Source organism: Vanessa atalanta, chromosome 11 (assembly GCF_905147765.1).
Source record: "Vanessa atalanta chromosome 11, ilVanAtal1.2, whole genome shotgun sequence".
In the NCBI taxonomy this organism is placed as follows: domain Eukaryota; kingdom Metazoa; phylum Arthropoda; class Insecta; order Lepidoptera; family Nymphalidae; genus Vanessa; species Vanessa atalanta.
This window is the reverse complement of record NC_061881.1, coordinates 7,216,478-7,243,403: the sequence shown is the minus strand read 5'-3', so window position 1 is coordinate 7,243,403 and position 26,926 is coordinate 7,216,478. Positions and strand designations below refer to the sequence as shown.

At 30.2% G+C, this 26,926-nt stretch overlaps 2 protein-coding genes and 1 long non-coding RNA gene across 5 annotated transcripts; all 3 read left to right on the top strand.

Moving 5' to 3' along the window:
• Positions 1-1,290: 1,290 nt before the first annotated feature.
• Positions 1,291-9,247, top strand: LOC125067380. The gene is made up of 3 exons (XR_007119725.1): positions 1,291-1,523; positions 8,304-8,421; positions 8,776-9,247. It is a non-coding gene; the product is annotated as an uncharacterized LOC125067380 (long non-coding RNA).
• A 2,300-nt stretch (positions 9,248-11,547) lies between these two features.
• On the top strand, positions 11,548-18,285 carry LOC125067155. 3 transcript variants are annotated; one of them, XM_047675539.1, is made up of 7 exons: positions 11,548-11,655; positions 12,708-12,811; positions 13,947-14,040; positions 15,787-15,909; positions 15,994-16,068; positions 17,584-17,731; positions 17,819-18,285. In XM_047675539.1, the coding sequence occupies exons 4-7, from the start codon at positions 15,790-15,792 to the stop codon at positions 17,983-17,985; spliced, it is 510 nt and encodes a 169-aa protein (XP_047531495.1). In that variant the 5' UTR covers positions 11,548-11,655; positions 12,708-12,811; positions 13,947-14,040; positions 15,787-15,789; the 3' UTR covers positions 17,986-18,285. The 3 variants fall into 3 exon arrangements, with proteins under 3 accessions (XP_047531495.1, XP_047531497.1, XP_047531496.1); XM_047675541.1 differs by lacking the exon at positions 15,787-15,909 and having other exon boundaries at positions 16,047-16,068; XM_047675540.1 differs by lacking the exons at positions 11,548-11,655; positions 12,708-12,811; positions 13,947-14,040 and having other exon boundaries at positions 15,795-16,855.
• Positions 18,286-22,925: 4,640 nt separating this feature from the next.
• On the top strand, positions 22,926-26,490 carry LOC125067154 (metacaspase-1-like). Its single transcript, XM_047675538.1, has 5 exons — positions 22,926-23,168; positions 23,693-23,992; positions 24,350-24,561; positions 25,114-25,263; positions 26,089-26,490. Exons 1-5 carry the CDS (start codon positions 23,159-23,161, stop codon positions 26,173-26,175), a joined length of 759 nt encoding a protein of 252 aa, XP_047531494.1. The 5' UTR covers positions 22,926-23,158; the 3' UTR covers positions 26,176-26,490.
• Positions 26,491-26,926: the final 436 nt, after the last annotated feature.

Here is a 26,926-nt window from a genome sequence, read left to right as displayed (position 1 = left end):
GCTTTTATCACCTGTATTTATTATCGAATAACCCAACGTAATATTACGCGGAGCAATTCTACTAATTCATAACAATTTCCGATAGGCTGCAAATCTAACCACGATCGTAACCAAACCGATGTGATGTTACTATAAACCGTAATTTCAAAATTAAACGTAATCCTTAACTTTTATGTCAATACTGGATAATTAAATTACAGAACACAAATTTTAAGTAAATAATTAAATAAAAGAATATGTAAACGGCTAAACGGCAACGGCTACTTACCATTTTAATCGCGATAAATAAGAAATTTGTCAGTGGAATTGATCCCCTGAAACTAACGCTATATTTTAATAACACATAATATATTTGGGAACGATTCTGAAAATTTTTATCTTATCATATCACACCTTTGATTTTTAAAACATTCACATACCTTTTTATGCCAATGATGATATCGCGATACGGATTTACGAGATATGACTCAAAATCGTTTTTTCGAACACTCGTACGAAATCGGTAAATTCTATAAAGTGCACACCCAAATTAAACCATTTCTTATAAATAAAATTAACAATGACACATCATAACATTATTTATTAATGGCACATCAAGCAATTATTTATAATTACAAAATTATGAATATTAATTTAATTTATTGTATACCAAATAAATTAAAAAGAAGAATAGAAGTCTGGACAGAATATAAACTTCACAAGTTAGAATATTTTAAATTACGCAATTCACCAAAAACCTTAAAATTAATAATATAAACATTATTCGTGTATCTCTCATCTGTTTTAGATAGTCACATAAGCAAGCCCTTTATCTAGAGGAACATTTTAATTAGAAAATTAACTCTGTCTGTCTGTTGCTCTTTGACAGCTAAACCATTGAATCGAATTTCATGAAATTTTTGGCATAAAGTAAACTTGTCGACTAATACACGAGCGAGGCCACGGGTGACAACTGGTAATGAGTCACATTGAAGGAAAATTAAAATATTTATTATACTGTAAACACTAGTTTACCAACAGTAGGAAATTTAAATGAACCCATTTGTAAAATCAAATAATATGAACAAAAGCATTAATAGCCCCAATAGCTCAATAGTTAGCGAGGAGTTATCACTTTTAGCAGAGACAATATATTTAATTGAGTCAAATTTGGACTGGCAGTAAGCAATTAGATATTTTTCCATTAATAAACGCAATTACTAAAACCACACACTTTCATCATATTAAAATATATCTTTGGGTAGTAAGAAAATAAATTGATTAGTAATACTCCTTGGCTTACAGCATTTAACATAATATTTGAATATAACCTCAAATAACTTACGCGTAAATTGTGTTACGCGTGAGTAAAAACAAAACATTTCCTGACTTACATTATTTTGCTTGTAGATACAGTTTTGGGAATATCTAATTTATTCTTATCAACGTAAACATTATTTATATTTTCAATACTCGCCTGATATTTAGTAACTCGTGAAAGGCACTAGTGAGAGCACGTGACAAATAAATCAACTCAAAATGTGGTAAGTAAAATTTACTAAAAACAAATGATCAGTCATAGCTTGATGTGAACGTTTAGTAAACGTTTATCTAAAAATAACACATTACAGATATGACGTTCGTTGTTGTTCGAAATAATATTAAGAAATTTACAATATTATATTGTACGAGATTCATCTTCCGTCTCTTTCACTCTCAAGGCGACGACCTGTTTAACCGTTACTTCGGTACGTGCCGTGGGTAATGCTTTGCACCAGCTCTTAGGAAGGTCGTTTATATTTTTTTATTTTTCACTGTTTTATGTATTATTTTCCAGCTAACGAACCTATCGTAAAACACGATAATTACTAAATCGATTTACTTTATAAATGTGATATTTTAATTCGTCTTGTTTTCTCGATTACCTTTTATTTTGCTACAGATATGTACATATCTGCTATATTTTTATTTAAATAGGTTATATTTAATAGCAGTACTTAAAAATGTAGCACACGTGTAACTTAAAAATTAAAAAAAAAAAACAGACCTTATTTTTTTCGTAGTAGACACAATTTAGCCTAATTACAGATCAAATTATCAACCTTTATATGCAAGATTAAAGGCATCCCATATTTGCAAAATTAATGTATAAAGTAAATGTAAGGTATAGGTATAAAATGAGTCTTAAGTACTTACTAAATATCATCATGATAATGATGTCCTATTAACCCTTTTCCAACGGAGACAAACTAAGTACGAAGTTTATGATGGAAATCCCCATTAACTTAATAGGCCGAACCCGGTTTCGAACACGTAAACCTACTATCTACATCCGTACAAGCTAACGACTAGAACAAGCAGGTACTGAATTATCAGTATGCGTCATATATGACTCTATAATGACAAAATTATTTTGATGTGACGTCATTCACAAAACTACAGATATTTTTATTTCAAAGATTTTACGAAACTCCACCCTTAAGGGGGTAAAACAGGGGTTAGAAGTTTCCTGTATATAATCATCATTACATTGTATAAAACAAATTCGCTTACCGCTGTCTATCTCTATCTTTAAATACACAACTTACACAACGGATTTTGATGCGATTTTTTTAATAGATAGTTTGATTCAAGAGGAAGGTTTATATGTATAATACATGCACAATACAGTAGAGTAAAACTGATAATTTTAGAGGTTTCTTAAGTGATGTCGTAAATAAACACATTTTATGCGCTTACATTGCAAACGCTGGCTGAACCCTACGAGATAGATCATAATGTACAGTATTGTACACCCTAAAAGGTCATTCAAAAAATCCCTGATGGTGTAACATGTCTATCTCTTAAGGATAACTTTATGATAACCATTTTTATCCTTTACTTTTTACGAGAAATAATGGCTTATTTTCGAAACACTTTTAAGCAGTACAGCTTTAATCCTTATCCAATGAAGTACCTTAAATACATTGATTTAATATGGCTTTTTACAGGATCTAATTTAAATGAATATTTTCGAAGATATTATTGATTTAAAACGCATGGACATAGCGGTTTGTATTGTCTAATGACAAAAAAGCTGTGAACGTTGTACGACATTCTGTAGTATATTTATTATCAGCATTGCACCCATGCGAAGCCGGAACGGGTTGCTAGTTTTATTATATTCTCATATTACTTTGGAGTAACGCTATAGATATTTAATCTGTTTTCATTTTACAAAAGGGAGCTGTCCGGTCTATTTATAATCATGAGCATCGAGATATTTCCTTGGGGATTTTTTTTATAAACAAATACCATTAATTTCCAATATAGAATACCTGCAGTTTCGTCACAATATGTATACCACTATATTATGTATATTCACAATAACATTGATCATTTTAATAGAAACAGTGACAATAATTTCATAAACACGAAAAAAGGTTTATAACGCAAAGGGACCGACTTCGCAAAGTCTTTATTTGTTTCTATGATAATATAATACCGTAGATATATTTAACTTTGGCAAATCATATGTTACAATTTAAACGATGAGTGAGCCAGTATTTTGTTGTAAGCTGTAGGTACAAGCGCATAATATCTCAGTTCCCAGGGTTAGGGGAGCATTGGTAATGTAAATAATGGTTAATATTTGTAGCAGCCAATGTCTATGGGAGGTGGTGACCCTGAGATGGTCCGTTTCCCAGTCTGCTTACCTTCTATAAAAATAAACATATATTTTAGTTTGAAAAATTTCTCTTAATATGAACACACACTGAGATCAATAACTTATTCAAATTACAATACTATGTTTCCATTTTATGCAATAATCGTTCTATTATTGTTCTAAAACTTTTCCTAAAACAAACGAACTTGTATTTATTGTAATATATATATATTGTTGTTTTTATTTGTTCTAAAAAGGCCACAGATTATTTCGCCAATATCATTATTTATCTGACAGGTGTAAATAAAAACGTAACGTTTTCATTAATTTAATTAATTCAAAATATGGGTACCGTAATATATTGGTATGTTGCAATTAAATGACACCATGTATAACGAACATCCAACACCCATTTCCGCAATTTTAATATTAGAACTTGTGAATTTTTATTTGTTATGTGCCAGCCAATAATCTGATTGGCTCCGTACGTGTTTTTAAACACGCCTTGTCAACATTTTGCATAGTAACCTTCAACGTATCATATCACTATAGAGTTATTGTCTTCTTTATTTATCAATACACTATATATCATAGTCTGGTGTATTGTCAAATATTATAGGTATACATTAAAATGACAATGAAATAGTCAGACATAGTCACTTTTATTAGTTTTTACATTATATTAAACAATGTGTTATGTAACACAACTTACAATCAATGGGTAAGCAATATCAGATATTACATTACAAAAAAAATAATTAAGATCCATCGCAATGCTTACCTTGTATTACTAGCAAACAAGTAATATATTTGTATATCCATAACTACGTGTTATGGGTATAAGCTGCCTCTATTCCAAATTTCATCCAAATCCGTCTAACCTTTTAACAGTAATTAGTAAAAAACATCAATACATACAAACTTTCAAATCTATACATATAAAACATCCGTACATGTATTAACAAAGTACAAACAAAGTAACTTAATCTTATTTTTCTTCGCCTGCCTGTCGTACACGCTAATCTCGAAAACTACAGAACGAATTTTCCTGTTGTTTTTTCACGTAGGCTTTTGTTACCTAAAGTTTTTCATTAAAATCGGATAACGGTATCCCAACAGGAAAACCGTTAATGTCGTGTATAATTCATTCATTCGCAACTAAATAATTTCTCTTCCTCAGAGATGAAATTCGAACTTTAAATAAAAACAAAACCGACTTTTGTGCGGACGGACTTTATTCTATTAGTATTCATTATACTACCACTACCAATTGCTGCAAAAAATATACTAAGCTACATAAAAAAATACTCATATTAGTCAGTAATTTGGATCTACAAATAAGTTCAGCAGTGCTATCCAGTTAAATGTCACTTCGTATCTCACTTGTACAATGTTGAAAAACGACTAACGATGATACGATACTTTGATATATACTCTATTCCAACCATAACAGGAATAAAGCGAAATAAACAACATTTGACAGGAAATTGACGCGATATCATTGCTTGATTAATCTATGATATTCACTGTGGATTTGCGAAAAAATGGCGTTTTGCACGTCGACGAAACTGTTGTCGGAATTTTGGAAGTAAAATTAAAGTGGAAATTCATAAGTGGATAAGTGTAATTGTGTTGTATGTATTAATTATAAACTCTTAGTAGTGCACAAAATAGCCGAGTTATAAGCAAATCATATGACATACATAAATCTACGGTTTATTTATCTTTTTTCCTACTTCCATTGGAATAGGCTATAAGTACATATATCCTTTAGATATAATAACTGTGACAGTGGATGTCTTATATGGTTTTCTGAATATAATAAATAAAATAAATCATAACGTTCGGCTAGTTTTCTTTTTAATATAATTAAACTTAACGAAAACAACAAACTAATTCGTGCGTTGATAATTATTATTTTCTTATAATATATTTACGTTTTATGTTAAAACGTGATTATAATAATAAATATTACATTCCAAGGAGTCACGTTTGAAGTGATCATTTCACGTGCACGTAATAATTAATATATTTTCGTCGACTATAATCCCACTTTATATCTTTGTCCGATGTTATCACTTCAGAAAGCTTTATCTATTATTAATTAACAATTGTAATATCTTATGACACATTATGAAAAAATATTAGATCTTTTTCCGTGGGTTTGTCCGAACTTTATAATTGTGATTGAATAGAGGGGTGAGAAAATGTAACCTTATTGTTAAAATATTACTCAGTACGCCCACAAAATTGCAAGATCTCGTAATTTCACAAGATATAAATCAATGAGTTATCATAGCGCTCAAGTGTGTACACGCGGGAGCTCTCTCCGACATTGTTAGGGTTTTAAGCATATTAACAACTGCAGTACAGAATAAGGAATAAGCAGGTCTACACTTTTGCGGTAAGCACGTACATAAATAAGTACATGATTTTGTAATGTTGCGAATTTTCTTTCCGTTGGATTATGAGAGCATCCCTAGACCCTGATAACCCGATAGAACGATAATCCAATAGGAGAGTGCTTTACGAGGCACATGAATCAAAACATTGCTAACTTTCAAACTTTGCAAATGAGTATTACTTGACCGAAACATCGACTCAATATCCTCCCGAGTTTCAATCAAAGCGGCCAATCTCAAAACAAGGTATAAATGCAGGAGATTATACTAAGTACACGAGTGTGTACGCAAACATTTGTGCACTCTATTGCTTTTACTGTTATTGTCTGATAGAATGTCAAACTTAGACGAATAAATACAAATACATTTCAGAATAGGGAAAAACAGCTAAACTGGCTTTCTATAAAGATAGACTTTCACCGTACAGACACCACCAACTTTCATATTTTAGTCTGCAGGCTCAGTTTTTCTGCCCACATGTTTTGGACCTTCGTTTTAGTCGTGACTAACAAACTTATAGACGCACAAGTTAGTCACTGCTCAACACTCAAGATAACGTACTATATCGCAAGACCAGGCCTAGTTAAAACACTAAAAATACATGATTTATTCACCAAGGTACAACGTAGTTTAACGTTATAAATTTCATAATACTATTCGAGTAGACTGTAATAAACATTATAAACAAATCTACCTACTCATTTTACATTATATTATAATATAACATAAATCTTACGCTCGACTGTTAGTAGGTTCTACAAAGAAATGCTGGCAAATAACTGAGTCGTCAGTATTTTTTTTTCTAACAATGTCACATGAATTGTATACAATTTATAAATCGTGCATGAAAAACATACAATGTATAAGTTCAACGCAGTCATAACATTATTCTGTGCAATTTATACAACTACGAAATCGTGGGTGGCATTCCATATCAATATTGCATATCGATATATATATATATATTATTAAAGTAATGTAATTATTTTAATAAAAATAATAATACCTATACTAATAGTAGCTGAATTCCGTGTCGGGAATATCGCACTTTTTGTCGTCACTATACCATTTTCAACTTTATCAGTACGATAAGATAAGATAAAAACATATCTTTAAAAGCGATAAGCCTTGTTAGTTTGAAAATCAATGTAAAATATTGAGCATTTAATTGTAATTTAAATAATATCAAGATGAAAAAACAGCAGGTGCTTTTACTAATACTCCTGGGCCAAGCCTTCCTCGTTTCATGAGAAGGATTCACAATTTTGCATTAATGTGGGCTGTTGATAAACATGTATCAACTATCACATGCTTACTTTACCGTCGTGCGCTAGTTGAATTATAAACATACATATTTGTCAACTTGTTGGTAGTGGCATAAAAAGCCTATGTCCTTCCTTGGAGTTCAAACTTGCTTTTTACCAAATTTCATCGAATTTTGTTTAGTGGCTTTGCCGTGGATGAGCAACAGACAAATAGAGTTACTTTCGAATTTATAATATTAGTAAAGCTTATGATTTATATGTTGCTAGAAAGCAATTGTGATTTGGCTATTTAGCCCTTTTGACTCTTGAAGCACATGTGACTAAAAATAAATAATTTATGATACTAATATTGCCAGTTTTGTTAACAGAAGGACTTATGTTTAATATGTAAATAAAGTCCCACAAACTAAAAGACACTAATTTTTTCATCAGTTTCTTGAATATAAGAACTGATCAAAAGAAAATTCTATATTTTCTTTTACAAGTTTTATTTAACTTTACCGATCGTTATTGTGTGGCTCAAATATTGTAAATGAAAAATATTAATCCTACAAACCGAATTAATATCAACTGTGTATACTGTTGGCGCTGTTGATAATATCTTGGTGGTAGGGCTTTGTACACGCCCACTGGGTGGGTTGGTACCACCCACTCATCAGATATTCTACCACCAAACAGCAGTGCTAAGTATTGTTGTGTTCCGGTTTGAAGGGTGAGTGAGCCAGTGTCACTATAGGCACAAGGGAGATAACAACTTAGTTCCAAGGTTGGTGGCGCATTGATGATGTAAGGAATGGTAATATTTCTCACAGCGCCATTGTCTATGGGCGGTGGTGACCACTTACCGTCGGGCCCATTTGCTCGTCCGCCTACCGATATCATGGAAAAAATTAAATAATATAAGTTAGTTTATTATTTTATTTGTTTAACATGGATTTAATGAAAGCTATTAAATTAACTTTTTATTTTAGTTGTAATAAAAATAATTAATTTCTTTTTTTCCTTTTTCAGTCTAAGTTGTGTATGCAGTCTTCTTTGCAAGATCATCAGTTTATTCTTTTCGTTAATAGTCATCGTGGGTATAATCCTACTTATATTGTGGGCGACGGGAGTGATCTTCGTAAAAGAGGTAATACAACTTTTTTTTTTATTAGTGTAGTCATAATTTAAAATGTATATAATTGGTGTAGAGCGTTGTTCAAGCCCGCCAAATCAAGTTAGCGTGTGTAGGCTCAAGGGACATAATATCTTAGTTCTCGAGGTTAGCATTGGCGATGTAGGGAATGGTTAATATTTCTTACAGCACCAAAGTCTATGGGTGTTAGTGACCACAAACCGTATACGATATGACCGTCCCCAAAAATTTAGCATTTGGAATCGCTTGTAAGTAATTTACTAAAGAATTTATTGATAAAGCGCGTATGATAATTCGTAATCACGTATCGCAACGAATTATAATTTATTTATATTTTTATTTTAATAGGGCACTGACGACAATATGAATAACGTATTAAGAAGCACTCTGAGATTGGGGAATGGAGCATAACACACAAGAAAAAAGTACGAGATACGTAATATAATCTAAGTATTAATAATTTATCATAGACTTAATATTTAATTTTAAGCGGATGTAAAATACTATTGATATGTAATCGGTAATAAAGGTTGTTATTATATTAAAACAAATATAATGATTAACTACAATTTTCGCCGCTGATCCACTAAGCAATATAACTTAAATAACGCTAATGAATTAATGAACTTCAATTGAACAAACAAACTAACAGAAGTATTGTCCTAAATGTGATATTTTTTTAAAATAAAACAGTTAACTGTGAAGGTTTAAATAACACGCTAATGTTTTACCTCGCTTAATGTCTATTTCTTGTATAAATCTTGTTTTTTTCCGATTCTATCTCTTCACAATTATTTTAAATAAACTATAACTTATTAAATTGTAAAAAAAAACTAATGAAATACATTTTATAATATTATTTTGTTGTTTTATTATCCTTTTACTATGAACTATTATTATTTTAGTCATTACAATATCCGTATTTCTTAAATTAAATTATTGTCTGAATCACTTGTGTGTTGATGGATGTATACGGAATATAATTGGAAATATAAAAGTCATATAAGTGTAAGAATTTAAAGATGATTGTGAAACACATTACCTGTGTTTTAATACCATAATATCAAACACTAGCTGCTTGTCCCGACTTCGCTCGGTTATATTAGAGATTTTGGCTATTGGTCATAGCGTAATGTTGTATATAGCCTTCCTCAACAAATGGGCTATCTAACACTGAAAGATTTTTTTCAAATCGAACCAGTAGTTCCTGAGATTAACGGGTTCAAACAAACAAACAAATTCTTCAGTTTTACTCGTATAATATGAATTTAGATTAATTATGAATGCATTATTTTTAAATATTGCTCTGGGGTGATTTTTTGAACAATGCCACGTCATCCTCTTTCGAGTTTCAAATCAATAATGTCAGGAAGTGAGGAACCAAAAAGGCCGTAAAGTTTTTGTAAATTTAATTCTTTTAACCATAGCCAACATAAATGTTTACTCTTTATTAACTGACATGACAAACCAATTTATTCTGAAAGACATTTGACATAACTTAAAGAGTCGTTTTCCGTACGAAATTTATGAACTCTTCGATAAAAAAGAAAACTCCGAAAACATTTCCATTAAATCGTAATAATTTGAATTTAAAGCTTATAATATTTTCTAATTTCAAAGGAATGTGTATATAGTGTTAGTTAATACCATTAAAATACTATATAATAATAGTGTTATAATATAAATATGTGAAGAAGTAATTTTGTAGCATTCAAAGTAACGTTAAATCAATTGTTTAAGGTAAGGAATTATGTACTAATAATATCACGATCGCTTGTTCATTTTTTATTTTACTTGGTGGTAGGGCTTTGTGCAAATCTGGGTAGGTACCACCCACTCATCATATATTCTACCGCCAAAAAAACAATCTTTGCTTCTCTTAAGGGTACTGGGTTATGTGGGATTTATACCTACTATAAAGATGCGATGGCATTCTTTGGCATGAAAAAATAAAAATAATTACATTAATAATATATTTATTTTTATTAAAGCTAGAGATAAATGTAACAAGTTTGTAATAAAAATCATATTGAAAGCAAACGGTTATAATAATTACCGATATTTTGAAAATTACCGATATCGTTTTGATCGTTCACTACGAACAAATATAACATCAGGCAATCGCCGCAATGCGCAATGTCATCAAAAATGCTTTAGGTAGTAAATTCTAAGCAGATCGCTGCAAATTTTTTTGTGCTGTTTGCAATTGAATGATTGTTATACCATTTAAAGAACATAATATTTTTAAAACTAGCAATCATGGCATACAAATATCTATGCCATACTTTCGTGTTTTCGAACTATTTATCTATCACATTTTTATCTATATTGATTTCTGCGTCACCGATAATAGTGTTGAAACTGATAAAAGTGATCGCTATAAACAATTAAATTAGCTTTTTAATTCATTTTTTTATATATATAATTATTGCTGGTGTTTTGTTTTTATTTACCTAATAACGTAACTATTTTACTTTCGTTTTGCGTTTTTGCGCTCGTATAGTTTGACAAAATTCTATAGCGTTACTGTTCCGAAAGTATCTATTGTCATGTTTATTTAATGTTATAGTATTGAATACTCTCATAATCTGAAATGATGATCAGAGTCAAATTAACTAATTTGAATTTAAGGTGAGTGGTCATTGGTCAATGACAGCCAATGACGCTATGCGCGTCCAATGAGAGCTCAGTATTTTGACAGATTGGTAAGGCTTGTCATTTGGCCTGTGCTTTGATAAAATATAACAATAAGTAAGTAATTCATTTTTGTTTAATTAAAAGTGAAGTAAAGGTAATCTGAAATAAAAAAGGGTTGTTTTGGTAACTCGCAAAAAGCCATATAAACTAAAAATAGTTTATTACAAATTTTAAATTGTCTATATTTCACAAGTGCACTAGAATTGCTAAAAAAAAAAAAAGACTTTGAATAGGTACATTCATTTAGCAAGAACTATACTCGGTGTTGACAATTTGCAATAGAAAATTGTTATCTTGTACATCATAAATGATTCTTCATGAATGTCCAATGCATACTCAATCTTAATTACACTAACAATAGAGTTTAAATTTGCTAATTAAAAAGCAAAATAAGTCATAGACCCTTGAGTTTACTTCTATAATAATATTCATAATTCGCATTCAGGTGTATTGTGAACACAGTAAAGCTGCTACTAAGTAAATGAATTATTACTTCAAAATTAAATCAATATAATATTGATACAATATGTGGTAAGTCTTTCTTATGTATTTATTTGTCATTCAAATTCATCTCGTTGAACAGAAAATCGATTCCATTTTTAAAAGAAAGTTCTGTGTGTACACTTTTGGCACTACCAAAATAAATTTTACGTAGTAAGAATTGGCAATTATTCATCCACGGGTTGGGTATTTATAAGTTTCGTGATGTTCAACTACTTTATATACTATCTAATAGATATTGGCTAAATATTTATATATATGTGAGATAATATGTACTTAAAGTCGGTCAATATTGTATAAAATATTGAATATCAACTTTGAAGATGATAGCATTTTCATCAGCATCAAGTAACCATATTTACAGATGACGAATAGAAGTAAAAACCAAGCCTTACCTTACATTGCCAATAATCAAAAATATTAGAATGTCCTCTAGCCCGATACCGATTACCACGACGGCCATTGCCAAAGGAGACTAGGCAACTGCACGGGAAATATTATTATAGTGTATTATGTGCGTAATTGCTTGGTTGTAGGGCTTTGTGCAAAGACTGTCTGTGTAGGTACCGTCCACTCGTCTGATATTCTACCGCCAAATAGCAATACTTATTATTGCTGTGTTCCAGTGAGTTAGGCAAAATATAAGTGCACGCACAAGGGACGTAACTTCTTAGCTCCCAATGTTGGCGGGGCATTTTTGTGACGTAAGGAATGGTTAATATTTCTTACAGCATCAATATATACGGATGGTGGCAATTTACTATCAATCGCCCGTCCATCAGAAGGGATGTCATTATGACACAAGGGGAGAAGGTTTAACCGAAATACCAAATGTGTTTTCTAAAATGCTATATTCTACTGCGAGGTATCCTGCACCTATACCTGTAATTACTATTGCACAAGCTTCAAGCCAAAATAATGTGTGTTGTCAATATATCTAAAGGATTCTTGGAAAATTCTTCTATTTCAAGGAAAAGTAGTATTAAAGGCACGGATTACTACACACGCTCCGTTGCCCTAGACATTGTAAAAAAACTTGATCAAATGTCAATTATTTTAGTCTAATTGTATTTTTTTTTCAGTTGTATTTGTTCGCTGATTTGTCAACTTGTAAGCTGTCTAATAATGATGGCTATAATCGCTGCTATAGTGTTAATAGTACTGTTCGTTGGTGACTATATTAAACGTAAGTATTATTTATTTATAACCTTTGATGTGGACTCAAAAGACAAAGTTCATCTTTGTTCATGTGTCCGTGAATATCTTCACGAACAACATATCAATTTAAATCTGCAACCCAATCTGGGCTTGGTTTAAGTTTTGATTTTTTTTTGTATTTATCATAACGTTGTTGAAATCCTACATATAGTTATTTACTTTAGTTTATTTAATTCAAAGAAATATTAATTTTCTTTTTATTCATTAGTTTTAAAAAATTGAATAAAGCTGAAGAAAAAATTAAGCGAAATTTCATAAAATTTTAGAAGTTAATGAAAAGTGAGGTACGCTATTTGAGTTATTTTAAAAAGGTAATACTTATATTACTTATAATAGATAGATAGATAAATACTAATTTATTCAAAAGCAAGTAGTTTACGAAGGATACCTGAAAAGGCTCTGACCCAGCCAATTTATTTTGCCAGAGTATTCCTAGATAACTTATTTTCACGCATAGTAATATAAATAATAACTGTAAAAATCATAAGATTATTTCATTTATCTAAGTATTAGCTTAATGTATTTTGTTTTATATTTACAGAAAACTATTAATTATTTATACTTATTGGTAAAATGTGTTTTGTAAAATTTAATAAGTTTCTTTCAGTTTTGATACGATAAATAAACGATATTTCACTTTGTAGTCATATTTAGTTCTATACTTCTTAAATATTTATGTATATTATGAATCGTAATTCGAAAAGTTCATATCACTCGGATCCATCCAACTCCTAATAAAAAAGACGTAAGACGCTCGATAACACGATGATACAAATTAATAATTCGTTTGGACTACCTGCTCAGTGCAGTTTGGTTCGCCTCACTAAGTATGTTATAATAATATAATTTAGTTTTGATATTCATCCAAAACATCATCATATGTGAATTATTTGGTGGATCTCAGGTGGATGATCTGGTAACACTGGTGAATACCAATTTTTGTTTTTAGAATTTAAATAGTCTTTACGTAATTTATATAGATATAGTAATTTTAAAATTAATACATTATATAGATAAGAGACAAGAAATTCTCGTAAAAATATAATAGATTATTAATTATATATTATTAAATTATGATGTGCTTATTATATATATTATTGCAGATTAAATACCTGAAGTGTCGACATCAATTAAGAAGAAAATATCAGCTATAACAGATTAATTGATGGTACTTGTAAGATATTTTGATATGTTAAGGTAAATTATAGTATTTAAAATACTAAAATATATTTATTTAAATTATTAAATACTCGTAAAACTTATTTATTGAGAAACCTTATTAGCAAAATCGATCCTGTAACTACTCTTCGAGATTACAGTCTTCAAGAAATTTTGAAACGGTTACCTTTAAACCCGTCTACTGACGCATATTAGATTTGTTTAACAGCTGTTTTTTTTCAATAAAGTAAAATGACATTATGTGAGCATCTATGAAATATATTCGTTAAAAATATCTCAAAGTTAAAAAGTATTAGCATATTAATATTGCTGTTATATGTCCAGATTGATTTCGACCAAGGTGCCATTCTCAAGGGCGTTCTCGATTATGCTGGCAGGATATACCTATAGCGCACTAGTGTGTGCACAAAACCCAGATGCACTCTTTATTCCCTCACATAATTACGTTACGACTTTACGTTTTTGTCCGTAACACAGGGGTGAACTGCAACTTAGAATTTATCAACAGAAAAACCTAATATTTTTTATCGAACCAATGCGAGCATCGAATCCAAGACCTAGGGATAAGCTTTTATTAACTTCAACCCGTATTAATATGAAATGACAACAATTTTTAACCAATTAAAATATATAATAGTTTAATAAATCTATGTTTCTGATTACAAATAGTACCTTATACAATTCCAATCAATTTGATATAATAAAACATTCCTATAATAAAAACAGTAATTAAATATTGGAACTATCGAAATTACAGGTAATCATATTCGTATCAGTTCACGCAATCCATTAACTAATATTAATTTGATGAATGTTATAAATTCCGTCACTTCGTTAGAAACATTTCAGTACATTTCAAACATCCAACATTTGTTCATAACGAACATTCGAAGATGCTCTATAAAAGTGATATTGCTGTCCATCCATCTTTAAATTTAAAACCATTCGTTGTTAATAGAAATACATTCACAGTGACTTTAAATAATAAAAGAATAAATAATACTATTAATCCATATTCGTTAGCGTATACCCTGAAGCCTCTTTCATATTTATCGATGTTATTTGGAATGTGTTATATTAAATACAGCAAAACTGGTATCAAAAAAGTTAATAAATTTAACAAAATGTATGGCCTACTTATTATCATATTATACTTATCTTTGTTTGTTATAATGGATAGGATCGAATTAAAAAAACCCGAATCAGAATTGCCTTTAAAGAATTTATCAAAAACTTTTGGAGTGACTCAAACCTTTGAAGTCATACATAACATATTTGTTGTGAACTTTGTAAACAGCACTTATTACCTAAGATTGCTTAAAACAATGGACAGTATTGATGACCTTTACAAAACAAATAAAAAAGTTTTTTTCAAACGCCGTATATTAGTTACTGTATTGACCGTATTGCCTTTTGTCTTTTTTTCTTGTAAATATATGATTAAAAATTACCAACCATGGAGCTTAATACCCGCCATCTCATTTATACTTCAAATGCTTCAAGGCGTAAATTGTTTCTTTTTTATAATCGTTATATATTCACAATTTTTAAATTTTAATACGATACTGTTGAAGAAAGCTGGGAAAATGTCAACATCGAAAGAACTGAGCTTCAAAGATAGTATGTTTGCGAGGGTTGTCAATGTACGTCGTAGGATATTTAATTAAAATTTACAATAACGATTATTATAATTTTTTCCAATGAAGTCTGACGATTTTTTATTTTCACTTTTGTTGGTTTTAACAACTTCTCTTGTTTTTTCAGAAAATGATCAGTCATCCGGTTCAAAACGAATCCCATAATGGCTATTGTTGGTTTGAACTCATGCAAATATATGATAAAATCTCTGAATGTATTTATCTTTTCAACAAAATATACGCGAATCAGGTGTTTATTTTAGTTGAAAACGTAAAAAAAAATAAGTTACGGTCACAGGAGTTTTAAAACTAAAATTATTTCATATATTTACAGATGATGTTGATGTTCAACACATGGCTTTTATCCACTATACTTGTGTTTTTCAGGTTTCTCTCTCCGACATTACAGGTAAAGTAAAACAATTGCTTATATAAACTATAGCTTAATGTAACTTTGATTCCGAACCAATAAGGTATCATAGATCGCTTCCACTTATCCTTTGTTATATGATATTTGAGCTTAGTATGTTTTATAGCTTTGTATTTTCAACTGCCTAGGATCTGTTACAAGTGCTAGTAGAACTGTTAGCAACATTCTAGGTAGACCCTAATATCCGTATGTAACTTAATAAAGTATTTGTTTTATTTTAACTCTAAGTAACTTAACTATTTGACTGCTAAGTACCTACTAATAATATGCTTAGGATCTGCTAAACAATCGCATAGACTGCATTTGATAGTAGCCGGCATTATATTGGCATACCGCATTCAACTGATACTACAATAGACTAGACAGGTTTTTAAAATCCATTTATTATTATTTAGAAGAGGTTAAGGAACCTAGTAAAAGTTTTTTTTTAATTCTTGTACATATTTGCTGAAAAACATCAAATTAAAAATTCAATATTAAAATAGCGCTCCAAATCGCTAGTTTGGCAATATAGCGCTGCAATAGGATGGGTAGGTGACGTCACTTGCCAGCATTGTAATACACATACAATCCTTACACATTTACATTTTAACAGTGATTTATATAATAAAATGAATTACAAATGATGTGCAGTTCCAAAATTTACAATTACGTTGCTAGAAACTCCATAAGTGTTCCAAAGAATATCGAATTGCGCCGAAAGTTCAATTATCTCGGAGAGCGAATAGTACATACAAATATTTTATTATGTGAAGACTATTTCGATGTAAGTAAACATTTTTTTTTAAATAAATATTTCCATTTAGAACGTAAATATATTGTTATTGATTTGAGGTTATAATACCTCTAATGATTTTAAGAGAATGCCTCTTTGAACTCACTTCGACTATTTCCGCTGTTATCCATAATTATGATTATATGATTTCAATAAGCATTACACTAAAAGATCCCGACTATCTTTTTTGTTTGTCACAGATTGAAAATGACATACCAAATTACTATCAGTAGAAAATGCGTTTCATTCTGAAAATAATTTTGAAAGATAAAGTTTTGGCTTCTAAATTTCATTGCCAGTCAGATCGCATTAATAGAATATAGTTTATAAAGCGAATATAACGCAAGTAGGTGCAAGTAGGCAAACGAGGTTTACAAACAAGTGACGTCATCATAAACCCCATCAATCAGGATCGTTTTGTGTAACGTGTCAAACATTTAAAAAAAAAAACATTTTTATTTACGGATTTCAAATAAATTAATTTTTAATATTATTATTTTAAAAATAAACAAAGGAATGAAAACCTTTATTGACGATCCTGTAGAAAATTTAAAAGTACTATTAAGTACTAAAAGCACAGTTACTTTAATGTTAAACAAGTTGTTCCGACTGTTTTCTAAATTTTTTAATGTTAGGTTTTTTTCCTAAGCAAGCAAGTACGTACATCTACGTTTACAGAAACCCGAGCAAAGCAAAATACTAATAATTTCTTTTTTCAGTACGTCGGTTCAGTTAAAGCGGATGTCTATTATTACTCTTTTATAAATTTTCGACCAATGTTTATGACTGGTATGGGCGAAAAACTTATGGACGAACGAAGAAAATCGCGAATGATTATAGAACATATTTTAATTTACCATGATTTGAGTATGAAACATAAAGATATTGGTAATTAGAATTTAATGAATCTTTAATCACAGAATTTTAACTAAACATTATTTGATTCTTTTTCAGATCCAGAATACCGTGAACAGATAAAAATTATGGTAAATTTATTAGAAACCAGAAAAACTCAATTGTCAGCAAGTATAGGTCCAGTTAATTTAGAAGGCTTAGTAGGATTTGCGGGCCTTATCCTTTCTTTCACGGTTGTAATGATACAGACATTCTACACAAATTAAAAATAATATATTAAGTGTTTTTTTTATTATTGCAATTTGGTTTCAAGATCTTTATTGTTGCAATCAATCTAAGATCCTAAATGTTTGAAAGGAAACATCATAAAGAGATATTCTGGAATAAGAAATGAATATTGACGCCATTTTCTTCCGCTATATATGTATCACCGAAAGACAGAACCGTCTCAAGCTATGGCGGGCACCCATGAATTTGGGGCCCTTTTGCTAGATATTTTTGGTTTAATTTGGTAAATTGTTGGTTCTTCGGGGCCCTCTCAGGATGGAGGCCCTGGGCTCGTACCCCATATGGTAAAGACGGTAATGCCGAAAGCGCAGTATTCACATTTCCTGAGACGAACATGTATGAGATAAATGTGTTCCTTTACTATAATTATTATTATAAAATAAGTGTATCGAATTGAATCAAAGTATTAAAACAAACTTTTTGTCTTTTATTTTTCATATCGATAAAATTCATTCCATTTTATAGTTATGTACATCTTGATTAAGATGTACAGGACAAATAAATTGTCCTGTACATCTTAATAATCTTTCAGATAACCAACTGTAAGATTCTAGTGGTTCTTTTTTGTGTTTAATAGACTATATTAACTATTACAAGTTCAGAAATTTGCATTCAAAAATGTATAATTACTATATAGGTTTGTCAGACTATAATATAGAAACCATAAAAAATCGCGAAATTGTTTTTTGGTGCTAACTAGGTGCTAAGATCTTAAAAAAGAAATTATAACCTGTTAACCTGTCGCCAGTCACTATCGTAATTACGTACAATTTTATTAACTTAAGTGAAAAGAAGCTGCACGTCACAAGTGGTTACTTATAATTTAGATAATTTTATATTTGGAAAAAACTGATTTGTCTCTAATACGCTTCAGCTGCTGTTAAGAGGAGATTTTCCTTATTACTCCAACGCTCCTTGTAAAGAGTCATGTCTCCCAATAATGTGAGAGGATCAGGTAAATCATTATCGAGGCCAGATTTTCTATATTTATTATGACATTTAGTTGGACAGATCGAGAATTAAAAATTGTGAATCTGCAATCGAAAAAACTTGCTCCTCAATCATGAAGTCAAAACACAATATTACCTTCCTCTAGAGCTTAAAAAAATCATAATAAGGCATTATATTATGTTGCAATGAACAAAAAAAGTGTGTACTTAAAGGTTTGTAATGGAAGATATCAGATGCTTCGAGCCCCTTAGATCAATACCTATATTTTTAGCCTGTCTATGAACAAAGGACTTCAGGTATCTCGTTTGCTTGTCTGTCTATCCAAAAATGTTCTGCTCTATTTTTGTTTTTAATAATCAAATTTCCTGAGTAGCAATAGATCCAAATACATAATTATGTCATGGATGTTGAGTCAATGGAAATACACGGTAAAAAATAAGCTATAACTTATCGAATTTTGATATTACCTAGATAAAAGTAAAATCCCAAAGGAGTTCGTCAAGTGTTTTGAAGACTCAAGAGCTTGAAGACTGTAACAACTCTTGAGACGATTGATTTCCTATCGTGAGAAGAGTGCTTTAGCTGTCGATATTATTTTGTGTCAAGTAAAAAATATATTATATTTACATTTATATTACATTGCATTAGATGGAAGGCACATTGTGTGAAATGAATTACTATTTCAAGACAAACTTACGGAGAGACAGAGTTATCAACAGGCACATTTAACAATTTTAATAAAATATAGACCATCCCCTGCTACCCCACGACTCTTAGTGTCTTCTTGTTGCCCTTGTGAAGACAGAAGATCTTCATCTTCTGTCTTCACGTTCGACAAACAACATAACAGCAATCAAAATATTCATATTCATATATTCATGATGACATGAAGATAGAAATACATTTGATTTTTTGGTGTAATATTATGTCTGTCATTTTTATATCATAAGTAGGTATATACTTATTAACTCGAATGTTGCAAGTAATAAGCAAATAATTGTTGTGATTTGGTTGTGTCGGACAATGTTTAGTAACCAAATGAACTCTAACTCAAAGTGCCATCAGATATATTTTAGATAAAAATACATTTATAGACATTAAATTCAAATATTATAAAACTGAAAATTTTATAAATTAATAAACTAAATTTTAAGATTTTAACCATATTTTAAATTCAAAATATTTTAAAAATGTTTTGAATTACTAAAAAAATCTTTGTTTTATAAAAACAAAATCCATTCAACTTTAAATTCTAATCCATTACGTGTTATGGGCAGTTTATTTTACTTTTACCTTTACCTTTATTTTTAGTAATTCGATCTTTTTTGCATGAACCGAATAAAGTGTCACTGTACCTATAAAATTATCTCCTTTACAAAAACTAGGTTATATGAAACGAAAGGCGGAATCAATAAGCCTGTGACTTGTTACAGTGACTTTATTTAAGTTAAGCAAAAACTTCTGAAGGGATTTTTTCAGCATGGCCTTTCTTATCTGAGCTTTAAAATATTTAAGCCTTTTTCAAGAAAGGCAAGTTAATTCCTGTTAATCAGTTTCTTTTTCTATTCTGGCTGTTAAAAATAAAAAAAAAAATGTTGTGGCTCCATCTAGTATCATAATATAAAAGTTCTAAGTAAAACAGTTTTTCGCAGGACTTACTCTGGTAGTTTATATGTACTACAAAAGATGGAACTTCTTTGAGTTTCGCCTTTGTGTGTCACCAGGGGTCACAATGAAAAATAAATTTTGTAAATACCTTCTTATGAATACCTAAGAAAAGGATTTTTGGCGCGTTCCAATATTTAACGAGAAATCGAATTTTGACATTTTCTCCCACGACCGAGTATGTCTATCCTCTTTTGTCAATACACTTACACTCGCACGTACATACATGCATACACACACAAAGAAGGACGTCCGCGTGCGTTTAGGGAAACCAAGTTTCGTTTATAGTCGAGGTTTACTATTTTGAAGTCGGTATTTCTCCGACTATGGAATACGTAGGTAGTATATAATAATTTAGAAACAGCTGTATTCTTTAGATCAGAAAATTAAGTGGGAATCAACGTTGTCGACTACCGTTTTGTCAATACACTTACACTCGCACGTACATACATGAATACACACACAAAGAAGGACGTCCGCGTGCGTTTAGGGAAACCAAGTTTCGTTTATAGTCGAGGTTTACTATTTTGAAGTCGGTATTTCTCCGACTATGGAATACGTAGGTAGTATATAATAATTTAGAAACAGCTGTATTCTTTAGATCAGAAAATTGAGTGGGAATCAACGTTGTCGACTACCGTGCTTTTCTCAAACGCTATATTTATGTCATATGAAATGCCGCAGATTTTGTATTTATTCTACTGAAAAGAGCTCTCCCGAACTATTTATAACATTAGTTCTAGGACATCATAACGCAAAAAATTTAAAGGTTATTTATGGCTGCTATTATTTATCATAATATAACTTTTATACAGAGGATTATACAAAAACATGCCATAAAATCTTATATACATACTTTATCCTATCTTTAGCTTGTAATCATATACAAGATATAAAAATAAACTTGTTGCTTTCCGCTTGCAAACAGTAGGTAGGTTGCAATAGAGAACGTTTTTGGGCCATGGTACACGCTTTTAATACAACACGATGCCGGAAAATATAATCAATTTACCGTTTAACAAATTAGTAAAGTTTTTGAAGATTAAATAAATCAATAAATCATATTATATATTAAAATAATACTTGGGTTCCATCACAGGACTGATTGAAAAATAATAGGGTACTTTCGGTAGGTAGTGAAAATAAAATTACGTAATTTGATAAAAATAAAATATATTTTGAGTCATAAAGCACATTATTTTTTTATTATATTAAAATTAAAAGTCGTAATTTTTAGTCTTTATGTCACGTGAACTAAAATACGAACCGCCGTGGTGTAACGTCATATTCGCAAAAACTGTCATTTCAATTTTCAATACCGTGCCGATCAATGTCTTTCGTGTCTTCTTCATCTTGCGTGACATTGGCGAAATAATCTGTGCCCTGTCAGCACAACTAAAAGCCATTAAACTAAGAATTAAATTGAATTTGATAAACAACTTTTATGGATTTGTACACTACACACCAACGATAGCGATTGTAATTCATTATTTTCCCAAAAATCACCAAATATTTGCTTTAGCTGTTTTAATGTGGAACGTCGACAAACGTGATATTATGCCGAAATATATTTTCTGTGGCATTTATTAGGAAAATCAACATTTTGAAGTACTTTTTCAAACATAATAGAATACGCTACGATTAACAACATTGTAAATCTGTTTACATAAAAAGAGAAACTGCAAGTTTCTTGCCGTTTCTTCTCGCAAGAGTCTGCTTTCAAAAATGTAAAAGGTAGTGTTTAAATATACAAAAACGATTTATTGTATAAAATAGATTTGATTTCATTTGATGCTTTGATGCGGATTTTCAAATGACTAGCACCGTACGAGCTTATGGATCGAAATTAAATTTAGTTCGAAGGATCACAAAATCTAGCGCGTACATACCGATGGTTATTATTGGTCAATTAGATTTGGTATCACTTATCTGTTACAATAACTATCAAAATATGTCCTTGTCATAACCGGAATTAATATCGACATCTTTTTGATTCCAAATATTTTAGCCACGCGCCGAAATATTTTTGCCGGTCTGCATATTATTCTCATTTCAGTGTGGTTAGTTGAGGTGTTTTTTTAATTGTATTTATTCCGAACCCAGAATGGTAAGGTTAGAAAAAATAAGCAAATAATAAAAAAATATTCCGAATACTGCTGTATTTATTTGAATCCAAGCGAATCGGTATTGAGAACATCATATTTTATAGACACCACTACTGACTGTACTTAATAATGCATTAATAAATTATTGACAATGACATTGACAGTTAAGCGACTCAGATTCTCGTGTATTATAGTAACGTTTATGTTTTAGTCATTAGGCACGACTCTTGTTGTCGTAGACAGAGTATTATCAGTAATATTGTATTATTTATTTAAATAATTCACTTTTAAATCGTTTCCAACGTAATAAAAATATTGCATAAATTTTATCAGTAGTCACTTTCTTACTTGAATTTAAAACAATAACGAATACATACTTGTTAACTTTTGTCTAGCTTAACTGTATTTGCCCCGTTCGGCGTCAATAGATATGTCCGGATGTAAGTACAATTTTACTTTATTAGTTTTATTCATATTTAATCTTCACTTCATTAATTGAAGTCAATATTCATTTTTATTTCAAATTAAATTATTATAGTTGTAGATTTGTTTATAATAAGCATAGCAACTACTTGTTGCTTTTAGTGGGTGTGTAAGAAGCTAGCTTATTTGCATGTACTCAAATACAGAGTATACAAATAAATTGTTACTATAAATGAAATTACACTTCAGATATAAATGCATTAAAATCAAGGAAAATAATCTTTATTAAATTCATATATTTTCTTCTAACAAATGTAATAAATTTCATGCCAGTCATGTTGCTGATATTTCTAAATAGTACATATAGTTTTGTAATCTATTATGTTAATGTATGATGTTCAAACAATACATAATATGATGTTATATTCATTAACTTAAAAATAATTTAGAACTAGAGTAATAGATTAACTTCACATTTTAACATAGTATTCTATTGAGTTAAATAATTTATTGATGATTCATAATTGCACAATTATTTCAGATCCATATGGAGGTAACCCTCCTCAATATCCACCTCCACAAAACCAAATATATCCCCAAATTTATAATCCTGCCAATGCACCACCACCTGGTCAGCCCATTCATGCAGCTCCAGGATATCCATCAGGCCAAAACCCTCAATTTCCATACCAACCTGGCTTTGCTATTTACCCAACGCAGCCACTACAACCTGGACAAGCACCTCCACCCGCTGCTATGTCTTATCCATCTGGTCCTACAGCTCCTCCATCTTATGCATACCAAGGATTTCCAACAGTTACCCCACAACCTAGTTATGAAGGTAAGTTTATAAAAAAAAAATTGTATCATTCATACTTTGTACACATGTATAGATTGTAATGTATTTTTAAAATTGATATTTAATGTTGTGACATTTACTGTTACCTAATTGCATTTGAGTGTTTATTGGAAGATTCAAGTTGTTTAACAAATACATATAAATTAGAAAATTAAGATAAAAATTGTTATCTAATATATGGCGCCTGTTGGTATATTATGATTCATAGTTAGTAAATGATTGAATATTGTAACTTAACTATGGTATTATGAAAAGTGTATGCTTTTAAAAAATAATTTTAATATTGTGCTCTTTTCTTATACATATAAAATGTTAACAGAATATGTTCAAATATTTCAGCACCAATTGAATGGATTCCTTCTACACCAAATGATGCCCATGCTCTAAGCAATAGAGCAGTTGTAGCTGGGTTTGAAGGCTATGACAAGAGTCCACTATGGGTAATACGGGGAAGGTATGAAGGTGATATGATTCCGGGTAAACTGGCTATTAAACACAAGGCTGCATATGTTCCATGGGGTGGACGTGAAAATGCTGTCAATAACATTGAGGTAATTTTTATCAAATAATTTTTCCCCCACCATTCATAGCATAACCACAGCTGAGAAGAATTTTATTTTACATACATTAAAATGAAACAATAATCTTATTGACTTCTCCTCAAAAGGATCCAAGTGAAAATAAGAAATGCATGTGCATCGCACAATTACTTGGGCACCCATGTACAGGTTTCAACATATATGTAACCTGCACTAGCATGGTCTATGTGTAAAATCGACATGCTCTATGCGCTTTACTTAATATGTTGTGGTTATCATTTGTGTAGTCATTTTTATTTTAAGCTTTTAGATTGAACAACTAAGTAGTTTTTAACTTTTAAAATTGTACACAGCATAGTATGCAATTTTAAATGCAAGTACACTATTACTTAAAAAAAAGATAAATAATTATCAATTGCATATATTTTATATAAAACTGTTGCAATATTCGAGATTATCATTATTTTCAACTCATTATCTTCTTCACTAAAGATAAGGAATTAAAATTTGCATGCATAAATATGAATAAAATTGTAAATGTGCTTTTTACTTTTAACAATTTAGGTTTGTTGCGCCCGACCGGAGAAAATTCGTTGGGTTGAGAGCAGAGATGGTATAATTCCACAAAATGCTATTATTGGTGGCAATACATCAGCCGGTGAGCCGCTGTACATTGGAAGGGCGAGGGAACAAGGATCTCTTACCCCGGGAAAGGTAATATTGTAATATTATAATTCTACTAACATAATTATATTTTATGAAATGCCACAGACAAAGAGAGAGCCATATAATTGTCATGTTCGAACTTCAGTAACAATGTCATTTTATTATTGTATATACAATTTACAAATAATTAATAGTATATTGTCGGTTTATTAAACACAAGTAAACACTGCAAACACCATAAATTAAAATGAAAAACCACACATGATCATTTAGATAACCTTTCATTTTACCTTAATATCGGTTAGTAGAGTGTGGAAAACATCTTCTAAATTCACTTATGGTTCTGATGTCGTTTTGAACAAAAATGCTGTTTTCAGTTAAAGATTGGCCAAAAGTAGCATTTGTATTGGTGTCGAATTTGATTTACTTTGCAAGACATGTGTGGAACATTGCCACAGTAAAATCTTGCATGTGAATTATAAAGCAGATTCATCCAACTCACTCAGCTGTAGATATTTGTCACAAACCAAATTCTATGTGGGCGAGAATGCGGGTCCAGTTAGTTTAAAATGACGTAAACCTCCGATTCAATAGTATAAGCACATTGAATTTTTGACACATTTGAATCTTGAATTTGAATTTGAAAACGATTTATTCATCTATATGCGAAAAAAGCGAAATACCACTCACTAAATAATCACAAAATCTCAGAAACTATCACACCTAAAAACTTGAAATTTGGCCGATAGGTTCTTTATAGGAGTTTAAAACAGGGGGTTGGAAGTTTTTGTTTTATAAATTTTGCGCGGGTAAAGCCGCAGGTTCAGCTAGTTTTATTATATGAAATTAATGTATTTTTCGTTTCTGTTCCAGGTACACCCGAGTCACAAAGCAATGTACTTATCTTTTGCCGGCAAAGAAGTAGCCCACAAAATATATGAAATACTATGCACAGTTTAGGAGATATAATCTATATATTTTTTTTTAATATAGAAAAGTCTCCCTTTCATGATATTATGATTGTTATACATTTAAGAAAAATAACCAAAATGATTTGATTCATTTCTTTCATAAAACTTTTGAGATGTTATACATTTTTTTTAAGAATTTTAGATGCTATTTGGTTATTCAAATATATTACTAAGGTATATTATTACGCTAACAATAAGAATACTTTTTTAATAAAAAAAATTGTTTGCTATATTTTGAATGATTCTTTATGCTTGTAAGAAATAGAAACAAAAATGTATGTATAAAAGACAATATTAGGTAAATACTACAAGAAGTGTCTTTATATTTCTAAAATGCATGATTGTTCAAAATAAGTTGAAAAACTTTATTTTAAATAATAATATAAAATTAATGTTTGTATTTATATAAGCATTGTTGCATTTTTAATAAATCGTTTGTAATAAATTATTGTTATATTTCTTATATACCTGATAGAATACAATTTTAGGGGTCTTCGGACTGATAAATGTAAGGACTTAAGTGGCGACTTTGTTTTAGGGCCCTAGAACTTTGTAACTTTATACCTTTTCTTTCTACAAAAATGTCTCCTAAAGAAAAATGATTTACTAGTCCGGCCTCATATACAAAATGTTGTTATATACTTTACTATAAATGATTTCAGTTTATATTTTAAATCAAGTCTAAATTATTCTCCATTTAAGGTTACTGCACTGTAACGATCTCCCATGTGGGTTGGTAG